Source organism: Melozone crissalis, unplaced genomic scaffold, assembly GCF_028551555.1.
Source record: "Melozone crissalis strain CALT ecotype California unplaced genomic scaffold, PUWL_Pcris_2 ptg000056l_1, whole genome shotgun sequence".
Taxonomy (NCBI): domain Eukaryota; kingdom Metazoa; phylum Chordata; class Aves; order Passeriformes; family Passerellidae; genus Melozone; species Melozone crissalis.
This window is the reverse complement of record NW_026535834.1, coordinates 4,668,263-4,682,431: the sequence shown is the minus strand read 5'-3', so window position 1 is coordinate 4,682,431 and position 14,169 is coordinate 4,668,263. Positions and strand designations below refer to the sequence as shown.

At 45.4% G+C, this 14,169-nt stretch overlaps 1 protein-coding gene across 2 annotated transcripts in view; it reads left to right on the top strand.

Annotated features, from left to right (window-relative positions):
• SYT16 (synaptotagmin 16) overlaps positions 1 to 11,508 on the top strand; it is a 104,839-nt gene extending 93,331 nt beyond the window's left edge. For both annotated transcript variants that reach the window (XM_054286742.1, XM_054286743.1), the window contains 2 exons: positions 7,522 to 7,637; positions 8,679 to 11,508. In XM_054286742.1, the coding sequence (XP_054142717.1) occupies positions 7,522 to 7,637; positions 8,679 to 8,876 (314 nt within the window). In that variant the 3' untranslated portion in view covers positions 8,877 to 11,508. The remainder of the gene's footprint in view (positions 1 to 7,521; positions 7,638 to 8,678) is intronic.
• The last annotated feature ends 2,661 nt before the right edge of the window (positions 11,509 to 14,169 follow it).

The following is a 14,169-nucleotide window of genomic DNA, read 5'->3' as shown; positions in this document are numbered from 1 at the left end:
AAGCTTTTTGGCAGCTGCAGAATTAATCACACATAATAATTGCATCTGTGCATGATCATTATTATACCAGCAGCTTATTAACCCCATTAAACAAATACAATGGCACTGATGCTGGAAAAGACAGGAGGGGAGAGAACAAACTATCAGGATTTCTATGGGGAACAGGAGAAATGCTTGAAGTAAAGACTTGTCTGAAAACAAACATCTACCTGAGCCACAGGTAACGATGCCAACAAGGACAGAAAAAGTTCCCATAGGAAAATTAGGATCTTTAAATTAGGATCCTATTTGCTCTGGGATCAGAGTGCTTGAAAGCCATTAATGGATTTTATTTTATCAGCTTTTTTTTGAGAGAAGAAAAGTTATTATCCCCGTTACATTCCTGGAGAACAAAGGCACAGGTTAATTCCTTTAATTACTTCAAAGCAGGCCAAGAAGCTGAACAAAATAAATTAACTTTTAACCTGCATATCTTGCTCTGAGCAGGGAACTTGCTTGAGCTCCTAAAGCTTTGTGATTCATGTTCCCATGTCATCAGTAATAGAAGAGGGATCTGTGCCAGGGCAAGCTGGGCTGGATTCAGTCCTCCAGACATTGGAAAACAGAGCAGTAAATGTGCTGGGAAGCGTCTTGCTGCTGAGTGCTTGCCAGTCAGTGACAGTAAGATTGCAGAAAACCACCTCTCCTTGTGCACATTCTTGTTGCCCATCCATGAATACAGCTGGAATAATCCTATAATAAGAACAGCTGAGGAAGCTTTGTTCTGGGTGGAAAAGATGAGGCCAGATGCAAGGAGCCCCCGGAGGATGTCTCAGTAATGAGCAGCTGGGCAGTGAGGTGGAAGAGGAAGTGGGGATGAGTGTAAGATATTGCATGGGGACACAGGTGGAATTCAAATGTGAGCAGGATGGACTCAGAGACACTTGGGAGTGAAATATTAGGCTCATGGTAAATAGCTGCAGGAAAATGTCAACTCAAGGGTCACCAATAGAAGTGAAAAAAAGCCCCAAAGTTAAGGTGGACAAAATGGAAAGTTGGTGTTTGTAAACGAACAATGTGTACAGTTCTGTCTTCCTCTGCTCAAACAGAACATGGCAGGACTAGAAGGATGTGGTGAGGAATGTTGGAGACAATCAGGGGAATGGGAGCAGCTTCCAGCTGAATAGACTGTACCTCCTACATGCTGCAACAAAAGGAGGTGGGGGAGGACTCATGGAGGTCTCTAAGTGTCATTGAGAAAGTGAATCAACAACAGAAATTCGCTGTCTTTTCCTAATACAAAAACCAAAGGATGGTAAAAGGAAGCAAGGGAGGAGCAGGTTCTGAAGAGGAGACAGCTCTTCACCTGAGCTCTCAAATTCCTCCCTACAGAATGCCATGGAGGCTGGAAGCCTGCTTCAATTCTGTGCAGCACAGAGAAATCCACAGAGGATTATTAAATACAAAGCCTGTGGCTGAGGAAGTTCCTGAGTCACAAATCACTGGACATTTGAGAGTATTTGTGGGAGAAGCAGCACATGCCATATTTTCATGGATTTACTGCTCTGTGTGTAACTGGGTGCTGTTGGGTGGATGGGTTGGCTGGGTACAGCTCTCCCCAGCACATGAGGGACCTGGGACTGAGTAGGATTGGGAGAACAAGTGTCACAGTCAAAACAAGTGAAAAAGGGACTTTCAAGGAGCAATTTTTGTGGGGGATATTCCGTAATAATTAGACATCCTGGGATAATGTGTGGTTATCCAGTAATGTTTTAAATAACTTTAGGTTTCTGAAAGGTCTGTGAAAAACATAGTCCATGATACAGTTGCTGGGTATAGAACTCAAGATCTTTCTGAATCAAAGGACAAAGTAGATGGATGGTAATGCTCTCCCACTCCCATGGCTATGAAAAAGAAAATTCTTCCCCTCCCAAAACAGGCAAAAGAAAAAAGCCACTTCTAGCAGAGTGGCACTATCCTAATTCCAAATTTCAGCTGGAGCTGAATGTTTAGTGGCAATCTGCAGTGGCACTGCCGAGCCGCAGGATGTCTGATCACAGGCTGTGTAATCCAGCCATGCCCGTGGGCACTGCTGCTGCAGGTGACAAAAGCCTGGCTTAAGCATCCTTACATCCTGCTGCTCCCATTGCTGGGCAGGTGTGTATCCTCCCTGGTCTGCTCAGCTGTGCATCCCTGCTTTCCCTGGTAAAGCCCCAGCCCCCTCTCTGAGGCAGCAGCAATGCACTGATGTGGGAAGGGTAGAAATGCCCTTTTTAGAGGAGTAGAAATGCCCTTTTTAGAGGAGAGTCACGCTGTGCATCCCCAGAGGTGCCTGTGCTCTGCTGTGGCTGTGTCAGCCCCGGCTGGAGCTGCACCTCCCCAGGGCTGGGAGTGCAGGCAGGTGTGAAGCAGCTCTGCAGCTGACACGTGTCCCAGGAGATGGCAGGTGCTGTGAAATGGAGTGGACATGGGGTGTTGAGGCAGCAGAGGAGAATCACTGAGCTCCTGGGTGCTCCAGGAGGAGCTGCCCTTCCTGAGAGACCTGTGCAGTTCCTTCCAGGGAAGCCCTCATCTGCTCCTCTTGCATGCCACTGCTGCCGGCAATTCCCTCCTCTCAGACCAAACAGTGCTTCCAGGGACCAGGGCATTCTTTTCTGCTGCATTTTAAATTAAAGGCACTGCTGGTCTGTTCTCTGATGACTCACATGTTGTGAAGGTTGCCAGCTCCCAGCCTCTCCCTTGTGAGAGAGCTGCCAGCCCCGGGAGAGGGAACCTGAGAAGAAGCTTGGTGGAACAGGGAAAGGAAAGTTGGCTTCTCAGCAACGTAGTAGGCAGCTCTCAGCCCTTGTATGATTTATACAGTAGGCCATAAACTGCCTTAATCCAGACTTTCATGATGTGGGTTGGGATCAAAAGCTCAGGTCTAATCCTCCTCCCTGCTATTTTACTGATCCAGCTGCCTTGAGCCCGGCTCAGAGTGTGAGTGTTCTGCCCCACTGCTGGTTGAAAGGGGAGGCAAAGGCAGCACTAATGGTCTTGTGGGCCTCAGACTGAGAGCTCACATGGGGCTGCCTGTACAGAGCAGCACACAGTGGAGCTCTGGGGCTGCACTGCCACGCAGTGCTGCTGTTCATTATGTAGGCTGGGAGCGTGGGCTTGCCAGCTGGGGGAAATTAAGCTCCAGGCCCAAGGCTTTCTTCTGCTGTGGCTGTTATTAGTCTGGATTGCAGCATGCTGACATGGTTATCCTGCTTTTGGAAATGAGCTGGCTCGCCTGGAGCGCGGGTGGGAAAGTCCGCACGGCGCTGCGCGGTGCCCTGCAGTCCTCAGACGTGAGGGGTCAGGAGTCTTTGGTTGTTTACTTCCTTTCTAAATATAAATTCAAGCAGGGGGGTTGGATGCTTTTGTATTTGCAGTGCTCTTGCTCATGGGTCAGCTTTACTAATAATAATGGTGGTGCTTAGTGTAAGTGAAAGAAGAACGCTGCTCGCTATGGTCCCTGCTCCAAAAACAGGAATGCATAAATTACAGTTGATTATTCCCCTGAGTTGTCATTATCAGTTAGTTCCCTCAGAAGAATCATGACAGAAATGGGTCATTAGAAGAATCCTGGAAAAACTGATTGCCTTTGCAGATGAGCTCTCCAGAGGTGTTTGATGGTTGATGGAGACAGAGGAGAGGTTTGCCCAACCCTCTGGAGTAAGAAGATGCAGCACTAGCCCAAAATGTGTCTGGCTAATTGCAGCATTCCTTGATTTAGTGCTTTTCAGTCTGGTATTAAATGCTGAGATGTTGGTATTTTATGTATATGTGGACATTGTGCAGTCCACTCATACCAGAGAGGCAAGATGAGTTCAGAGCAAAAATGCTCCGAATGCAGCAAGAACTTCTCTCCCAAAACCTGCATGGAAAGGAGAGCCTGGTAGATGCCATGCTAAAATTGATCTTGGCAGAATTAGACTTTGTTCTTGAATCTTCACAGAGACTTCTGTGTAACCGTGGGCAAGCTGCAGTCTCAGACACTCCCAGATATTTAGAGGTCTCACTCTTCCTCACGTGTCAGTGAGACGGGTGCCTAAGCCGAAGGTGAGCACTTAGGCATTTTAAAGTGTCAGCCCTAATCTCTTTTCCTTTTGTGCCTGATGGAGGTGGCACAAAAGTAAACACTGTGAAGAGCACAGAGTGCTGAGACACACGGTAATGAGGCCATTACTGAACCTGAGCATGTAATTAGGTGGAAAATGTTTGCCTTCATAATGAATAGATGCTCTTACATATACATTCCTCAGTAAATCGTCAAGTTCATCCTTGCTGTAGCTACACTAATTTCACTGTGTAACTGGGGATGGATTTTCTTTGGCAAAGTCCACCCCAGAGGACCAGAGTGGATCACAAAAAAAGCTGTGTTTTCTGATGTGATACCCAAAAAGAAGCTGCAAAGAGCACAATGCAGGAAGGGAAAACTACAATCTTAAAATTTAGTTAGTGAAGCGGAATAACAGCTCAGCCTCATATGTACCAACTCTGCAAAGCAAATTTCAGATGCTAAATATATGATCCACACCTACTCTTTTATTTCTGTTCAGGCAAGCTTGATTCGTTTGGCTGGTAAAATACACCCAGTGGAATAAACTTGAGGAGAATTTGCAGCCTGATTTAGTTGTGACTTGCACTGGCTTTGTGCCTGTGTTTTCTTGCGGGTGAATAGGGCTCCTGGTATTAGCTCTGCCTTGAGTACAGCCTGATCCAGAGGATGCATGCAGAATCCCCACCCACCTTGGTACTGAACAGATGGGGTCTTGGTGCAGAATTATGTAGAAATCTGACATATATTAAAGAAAAAGCCAACTTTTGTGACTTTAACTCATTGGTGGTGTGCTGGTCATTCTTCCTCAAGGCCAGCTGTGTTGTCCCTCACTTGCAGAAGTTGAGGCCTCAGTCAGGGATGTGACATCCTGGAGTTTATGGCTGTATGACTCTCATCCATTCATTGCCTGCAAAATTAACTGGGACATGCTGAAACAGTATCCCATGAGGTGCTTTAGCTGTGGCACTTGCTTTAGTGTTAACACCTAAATCATCTACACTGGTATCACTGTCTGCTAGATCTGTGCTGAATTATGGCATCTGCTTCTTGGATTATGAATTGGTTGACTCCTTTGGACATTGTTCAGATGGATGTGCCTGCAGTCAGGTGTGATGAATCCCACCTGAGCTGCCAGAACTGGTGAAAGTCAGAAGGAAGTATGACAGCAAGGCATACTAAAAGTAAAATCTAGACCTCAGTGCTTTCCCTGTCTTCTTAGAAAAAGAGATGCAGGCATGTGTGGGACACCTTTCCCTAAAATAGCACTGGAAGGTAATGCTGGGTTAGTTGTGAAAAGAAAGAAAAATTTTGAAGTTCAAACAGAGAATTGTACTAATTACCTGCTTGTTTGTATTTAAAAATCAGCCTGGTGGAGTCTTCCAAAATTTCAAAACCCCCTTCTCAGAAAAAAACAAAAAAAACCCCCGATGAATACATTAAAAAAAAGCAACCCATAAAACCCCTACTTATCTTTATTTTCAGGGAGCTGCCTGCAGTCTAGACCAGCAGCCAGGACTTCCACATGAGGAATGCTTCAGTGCACATTGTGGTTTGTCAGTGCCAAGTACAGTGACATCCCTACAAATACTGTAGGAGTTGTGTCTGCTTTCACATTGAGTCAAGCTGGAACAGAGGGTCCTCTCTCGGGCTTTGTGTTCCTGATGAGCCTGAAGTTGTCACAGATTTCAGCCCCTCAACACTGAATATTACAGTGGAAATTAGTGGAAATTACACCTTTCAGTAAAGTGGGTTTTTTCCTTCCCAGACACAATCAGGAAATTGAATCAGAGCTTTCCCTTTCTGTGTGACAAGTTGGTCTCTGCTGGCAAGATCCTCTCCATCCCCAGCGCTGTGCTGGGAGCCAAGCTGGCACCCCCAGCTAATGACTGGGCTGAACTTTCCCCGCAGTAACTCGATAGCTGTACAGCTGTGCAGGCTCACAATTTGCTCCCTGATTGTCAGCCTCCTGACAGCTTTTTCAGGGGAACAGTTTGAGAGGAGCGGGAAGCCCTGCTTTGGAGACGTGGAAGTGTTTTCACACCTGAAGTGCAATTTCACACCTTGTGTTGCTCAGCAGATAAGTGCGTAAAATAGCACATCAAACGGGAACAGGAGAGGGTAGAAATGCTGCAGACAAGAGATGGAGGCTTGTTATTTATTTCCCATCTTCAGCACACTCTGAAATAATACTCACTTGCAGGAACCCAGGCACAGATTATGAAGAGGTTAGCAGAGGACTTGTCTAGCCAAGAAATCTGTCACTGTCATGTGCAGAGCGAGGTGAAAACTTACACTGAGCTGGGTCTGTGGAGCTCTGGGAGCTCTGACACCACAGTATTAGCAACCATGTAATATAGGAGAACTGATTAATACAGGAGACAGCAGGAATTTAAAGAGTAGATTTACAGCAGCACTAAATTGGACCATCCCTTCCTTGTATTTGCTAAGCATGTTTTACTCCTTGTATGGACTTAAATTGTAAATAAAATTCACTTTGGGTCTACCAAAAAAGTAATATGAGATTTTGGAAAACTAATTATGGGAGATCAAATAATTTCACTGTTTCTGCAGGGTGCTTTTCCCTCTTTTTCAAGACCCTTATTTTCTAGTATCCCAAAAAATAGATAGTGGTGGAGAGGCAAGGGCAGCTGAGGAAAGCCTGGGTAAGATAGCCCCAGTGAAGCTTGATTGTGAGGGAGAGGAAGGGAAGGTGGAGACACCATTTGAAGTGGAGAATCCATAGAGATGCTCATGGTTTTGGTTAGACAGGTTTGCTAGGACTGGGTACCTGATATCCTGTTCTTTCCAAGAGGATGGTGTAGGTACAAAGGTTGTGGTAATTGGGAGTGGAACTGTGGCTCAGCCTCATTCCCAGTGGGTGCAGCTGTGTGCAGCAGGTGAGCAGCACTGACAGCAATGAGCCATGAAATGCCCAGGTGTGCTGACCAACCTCCCAAGGGGACAGAGGGCACACAGGTGCAATGCATGAACAGGAGGGGATAAAATGTTGGGCTAAAGAAGAAGGGAAGATGCTTGTAGCCTTCTGAAGTGATATGATGTTATTCTGTATGGGCAGATGCTTGAAGCCTTCTCATGTGGTACGGTGTTATTCTGTTTGGGGGAATGCTTTAAGCCTTCTGAAATTGTATGGTGATGTTCTGTGTATTATGCCTGTCTCACTGTGATATATGCTGCAACAAAGTGGGGCTGAAACATGCATCAGTTTTCTTTTCTCCTCAGCTGAATATGAGAAAATCCCAAAGGTGCTTTCATCTTCTGCTTCTCATCCCATGGATTTTACCATGAGCGCCATCCAGCCCTCATCTGCTGTTCACTGCAGACTAAACTGCTCTGCTTGGATGGTTTTTGGGGGTGTTTTTTGACTGCCTGGGACTTTCATTCAGCCTCTCACCTGCCCCAAACATGTAATTCACTCTTTTATTTTTTTGTCTTAGACACCTATGGGAAGCTCTGCCTGCGCAACTCGGTGGGTCAGGAGATGTCTCGCTGCAAGACCTCGATCCGCCGGGCACAGCCCAACCCTGTCTACAAGGAGACTTTCATCTTCCAGGTCTGTAGGAGCAACAGGGGGTAGGAGGGTTGGGACAGATGGAGATGAGAGATCTCTGCAGCCAGGTCATGGAAATTGTGGTTTACTGCAAAGGGCCTGGGTGCAGGGGCCCTGCTTGGAGCTGCCAGCCACAGCTCAGAGCAGGCCCGAGAGAGGGAAAGAGAAGTGGTACAGAGAGAGAAGGCAAGAGCATGGAAAAGAGGATGAAAGAGTAAAAGAGAGGATCAGAGAGCAAGGTTCCTGTTACAATACAATAAATTTTCTTGTATGTTGAATATTCTAACTGTCACTAACCAATCCAGTATGATGTGGTGGTGTTTGCAGGGGTCCCAGGACGAGGGAAGAGATGAGAATCTTGACCCCGTGTTTCAGAAGGCAGATTTATTAGTTTATGATATATATTATATTAAAAGAAAATAATATGTCAAAACTATACTAAAAGAATAGAGGAAAGGATTTAATCAGAAAGCTAGAAAGGAAAGGAATGATAATAAAATCTTGTAACTGACCAGAGAGTCTGAGCCAGCTGGACTGTGATTGGCCATTAATTAATGATAACCACATGAGACCAATCAAAGATGCACCTGTTGCATTCCACAGCAGCAGATAATTATTGTTTACATCTCATTTCTGAGGACTCTCAGCTTCTCAGGAGAAAAATCCTAGAAAAACTATTTTTCATAAAATATATCAGTGACAGTACAATATTCAAATACTATAGTGTTTACATACAGCCTATAAAAATCATTACATTACTGTACTGTGCTAAGTTTTAAACCGTAAAAACCACTCTTTGGATCCCTTCTGCCAAGCTGGCAGGGTCTGCTCTGCCCTTTGGGCCTGTCTGCAAGCAGAGGGTGTTGTTCCATAAAAAGGGGATCACCTCCAGCTGGCCACACCATTGTTTTCCAGTTGTTCAGTAACTGAGGTATCTCAAAGCTTGCTTTCTTTTCAATCTCGCTTATTGTTTCCATATTCTCAAAATCTTTTTCCAGACTATCATATTCATAAGGCTTTCCTGTTTCATCTTTCCCACTACAGGTCGCCCTCTTCCAGCTCTCTGAGGTCACCCTGCTGATCTCCATCTACAGCAGGCGCGGCCTGAAGCGCAAGGAGATGCTGGGCTGGATCTCGCTGGGCCACAGCAGCAGCGGGGAGGAGGAGCAGAGCCACTGGCAGGAGATGAGGGAGGCACAGGGGACACAGGTCTGCAGGTGGCACATGCTGCTGGAGTCCTAGTGGGCACCAAGGGCTGTCTCTCCTTGCTCTCTGCCAGCAGAATCCAGCTCTGGCAGGGCACACAGCTTTAACCTGCCCCCTCAGTGCCAGCAGCTGTGGGCATCAGATGTGGCAAGGCCTGGGAAGCAAGTTTAGTTCTTGCCTTACCAGCTTGCCCTGCATTTTCTACATTGACATAACCCTAGTGAGAAGCAGTGGGAATACTTGGAAAATCCGTTCCTTGGACATTGTCTTGCTCATTTTTCTATAGGCTTAATCACCACAGACTGATTCTGATGTGATGCTGTTTTCTTCTGGGGTAAACTCTCACTTCCCCCTTTTCCCTTATTTGTAATAATGAAGTTTGCAAATATTCTTGCCACGCAGATAGCTCACAGAAAAGCTAACCTGCATGCAGATCACATCCTCTCCCTTTTATTATCGTGTTTCTAAGTCCTAGAAAAAAGCATTTGATACCACTGTGGACTGGATGATATATTTTTCAGGCAGCATGAGAAAGCACTCTTGAATTCTCTGTTAACTTTTAAGTGCCTAGACATTCCTACTGTTCTCCTGTACTAACAATTGATATAAGGACTAAATACTACTGGTATTTTTAATTAGGCACCCTGTGCACCTGTTAGCCTGCATTCACATAGGTTTGCACAAGAGATAACAAGCATCAGTTTTATATTGCATAATACAATGCATGTTTAGATGTTTACTTGAAGTTATGGCTTCTGTCATCACAAATACCAAAAAAAGACCAGAACAAACTGCACAGCCACCTTTGTGCCTGAATCACTCCTTTCTGCATTGTTTTGCCCATGTGTTAATGTGATTTTTAGAAGTGAGGTTCATTCACAAAAGCATTTCTGTGAGCATTAGAGGAGAGGGCTTCAGACCTGTGGTTTTTCTCTGGTTCAGCAAAGCACTACTCAGTTTGCTGAGGGCTCTTCTTCAAATCTCCTGTAATATCTCCTTGGGATATGGAAGGGGACTGGTTCTGGCATGCTGAGCAGCAGAGGATGCCAGATCATGTCACCTAACCTGGGGAAGGAGCTCTCTTGCAGACCAGGAATGGGATCCAGAGGGGCTGCTGGCTCTGCTGAAAAGAATTGTGCTTCCTGCCTCCAGCTGAGAGCAAAGCCAGGAGCAGCCTTGCTGGATGAGGTGATGACACTGTCACGTGGTGACTTTTCAGACTGCACTGTCCTTTTCCATTTTAATCTCTTTTCCTGTCTCTGGGAGCTGAAGTCATGGAGATGATGGATGGAGGATGTGTCTCAGTCTGCTGCTTGGCTAAGTGGTTGTTGTTGCAGTGCTGTGTGTGACACAAAGGAGAGTGTTCCTCCTCAGTGGAATGTAGGCAGTGAGGTGCTGAGATCTCCAAATGCTATCAGCTGCCCAATCTCCCATTCCCCACACTCTCTAGGAGAGGACTGTCTTTCCTCCATTCCTGCTGATGACAGCAAGACACAGGAAATATTTTGCTGAAGAGCTTTGTCTGTACTGAGTCACTTCATGGTTTGTTTTTGCCATTTACAGAGACCTGGCACCAAATTCTGCCTCCTCCTGCACCACAGCCACTTCCTTTGCTTCAATGGTGCTGTGCAAATCTAACTAATGCAAATTTTGGCACTGGCTGTTTGACCAAAATTGGTCCTTGGTGCTGGTTTTTGTCACATCCAGGCTAGACAGGCCCTGAGGGCACTCACAGGTTATCACTTGGTGTCACAGAGGCTCTGTCTGGCCAAGGAGGCAGACAGAATAATCTGCACAGAGAAGCACTTCTGCTACAGGTGATACAAGCTATTCTACAGAACACACTCTTGTACCTTCTTATCACCTGTCTGAGCATCATTTTTCCAGAGAGACTGCTGGGTATCCTATGCAGGAGGGTTTTCCTCCACTGTCTAGATAAGCTGGCATGTCTGCTTTGCATTACTGGGGCTTTGAAACACAAAACAGGATTTAACCCAAATGCAGCTCATCGAGCAAATGTGTTCTTGACTGCACTGTTAAAGCTGCTGTATTAGCAATGCAAGAAAAGTGAACATCTGAGTGATAATCAGCAGAATAGAATTTCATTTATCATACACTTTTCTGCTGGGGAAAATTAAAAAAGTAGAGGAAACAGACCAATTCAAAAGGCTGATTCTAGTTATTTTCCAATCTCTACATATTTTTTGTCCTGAACTGCATAAAATGGATATGCAAGTGTTTATAATTAATTTTTATTACCTGGAATGTGTGGGTGTAATAAACTTACTGAGATTCTCTTCAGAACTTCTTGAACCTGCAAAGCCTTGCCTATGCTTCATGATTAGCTAAGGAAAAAGTGTAAGTTCATAATACATATCAGCAGTGAACTGGAGATAACCCAGATTTATAACAGCATGATTAAAAAAAACCTAATGAAAAAGATAATTTAAAAAAACAATGAGGTACACTGGGTTTGGACTTCCATGCTGTTTTCACATTAAGATGTTTTCTGAAGATATAGCATTAAGGGAATTGAATTTTAATATATAATTTCATTGTAGAGATTTTGGAGTCAGAGAAAAGCAAGTGAAAATGACTTACTTAGAGTAAGTCAATACCTAAACATGTGTTAAAACTTTGCTGTCCAAGGGAAGCAGGTTGCTGCATCCTTGCTTACTCTTATATTTTGTCAAACAATGTTGGAGGGAAGGGGCAACGGCTATGGCAGGGGGACCATTGGGTTTTTAGAGCTACTGCCAAACCTCTTGGCACATCCATGCCTTGAGAAGTGCTTTTGTGGGGTTCCTTATGTTCCTAGTAAAGCAAGGGAGAAATTTAGGAATCTTGGGGTGAACAAGGTGCTGGGGGTACTCATGTTTGCTATTTATATTTTGGGATTTTTATTGCTTTTGTGGTTTATTTTTCCTTCCATTATTGACTGTCTGTGAAATGGAAGCTTTGCAGCAGCTCTGGCATATTCCAAAGCTCCTGTAAATTCTTCCCATTGACAGATTGAATTAGTCATTGCTAATATTGATACAGGCTGGGCTTGTGCTCATGGTCTTTCTTATGTAAACATCACTGCCCTTTTAGTCACTGCTTTAACCCCTTGTTTCCTCTGGAAGTGGCTGACAAGGCTGGATTTCCAGGAGGTTTTCCATTCCTTGGGAATCCTGACTGCCACTTGACTTGCAGGTAGGCTGTAGACCCTGTGCTCCTCTGGATGCTGATGCTCTCTGCTCTTGTGGGGTTCCAGGTGGGGAGAACAGCTCTGAGGAGGCCATGGGGATTTCAGGGAGCAGGATAGGAATGGATAACCCTTCCAGGGTGGTTCTGGGATGCTTTGGAACTTACAGGTCTAGAGTATGGATGTTTCCTAATGCATTCATGTTTTCTAAGATAATTTGTTCCCTTTTGGCACCACTGTTTGTAATCTCTGTATAGTTTATTTGAATTTTCTTAAAAAAAAAAAAAAAGAGGCTTGAAAATGTGGAAAGGGAATAACTGCATTGGCCCAGGGTATTATGGGCAAGTGCCCTGGATCCATCTCTGTATCTTGAGCAGCATTGTTCAGCTGATTGCAGCCTGTTCTTTCCTTGTTCTCTCCCCAACCACCATGCCCCCGTCCTGCCAAGCTCTCTGCTGCTATTTTCTTTTTTCCTTTTTAATGTTTATTGACAACAGAACAGAGTGATCTCACCGTGTCTCTACTCCCCATAATAACGGTGATCTTCAGCTGATGCCCACAGAAATGAGCTCCTTTTTTAGCCCACTGAGCTGCAGCAATCGCTGCTCACTTTGTGAAGTGCCCATTTGCAAAGGCTTTATCTGGATGATCTTCCACATCCTTTGATTTGTCTGGGTTTCCTTTTTGCCAATGTCTTTAATTAGCTGGACCCCGCTGTGGCCTGCCTGTTCCTGTTGCTCTGCCTTGTCTCCTTTCCCTCCAGGGGCAGTGAGGGCTGTGCAGCTCCCGGGTAGGTGGACAATGCTGGGGTGTATTTTTAGCAGCTGCAGATCCCGAGGAGTTATTTGGTGCTTTACACAGCCGACTGATCTTCAGTCATGGATGGCCTTAGAAGTTCCTGGATGCACAGATCCAAAGGCCGCCAGCTGCTATTGATCATTTTCCCAGCATAAAGCTGAAGGTGGCAGCTTGGCAGAGGAGCAGGCTTTTCCTCTGGTGGCATTTCATTTTCCCCTTCAGCTGGAGCTGGCAGTGACCTTGGAGCTGGCGTGCCTGCAGTGCTTGCTTTCCACTCCCATATTTATAATCATTTTTAATCTGTGTGATCACAGCACTTCATCTCTCTGCCTCTCTCTCTCATCTCTCGTGCCTTCTGCCCTTCAGCATGAAAACTGGACTGAAAGGCTGAGCAAAGAATATGGCCTTCCCCATCATATTATCCCATCCCAAAATTGTGATGTTCCTATCAAGACCTTGCCTTCCTACTCTCTTGTCCACTTGTGGAGTTTGAAGTTTGTTGGTTGAGCTGTGACACTTAAATATTTACAGAGTGACACCTGCTCACCTCCAAGTTAATGACAGAAGAAAGATCCAGGTTTGTATTTGCTTTCTTCCTTCTCTCATGGGCATTGTGCTCTGCAAAAGGACAACAGAGCCTGCAGGAATTAGTATGCAGGAGCATCCTCTTTCCATTTAAAATGTGCTAAGTGTGATGTTTGCAGCTAGGGGTTGAGGGGAAGAAACAAAGCAGCCAGGGTTTGTAGAGAAGCTCACACTTTGAATGAGGCAGGTTTTTCCCTCCAGCATGTGATACCCCAACAAATACATTCTCATCTCCCAGGAAGCAGTGCTGGCTCTGAGCTCATCTGCTTCTGTGATACAAGCAGCCAGAAGATGACAGATCCTAAAGCTTGGAAAGGCATCCAAGATAATTCCACAGAGCTGGTCTGGGTGTTTATTTGGGGTCTGGTGAGGATTTAAGAAGCTGTCATGCAAGAAATGAAAACCCCAGGCAGTGGTGGGAAGGTGGTGGTGGGGATAGAGCAGGAGGGAAAGGCTCTTGGTGTGCTTGTGCTGCTGAGAGCTGGAATTTGCTCACTCCTCACTCCAGAAAGCAGCACAGCCAGGCTGCAGTAGCATCAAGCCTGAGCTGAAATCCAGTTTCTCTGCCTGACTCTTGAGCTCCAGCTCTGCTGGAGGCACACACAGATTTTTTATTCAGTGCAGAGTGAGCTTGTGTCTCCCTGCAGCCTACGCTGTGGGCCCTAAGAAATGAATGTGTAAATATTTTGTTTCTCACAGCAGCCCAAGGTCATCTTTCTGGAACAGCAAACAGGCACAGAATCCAAAGATCAGTCTGTC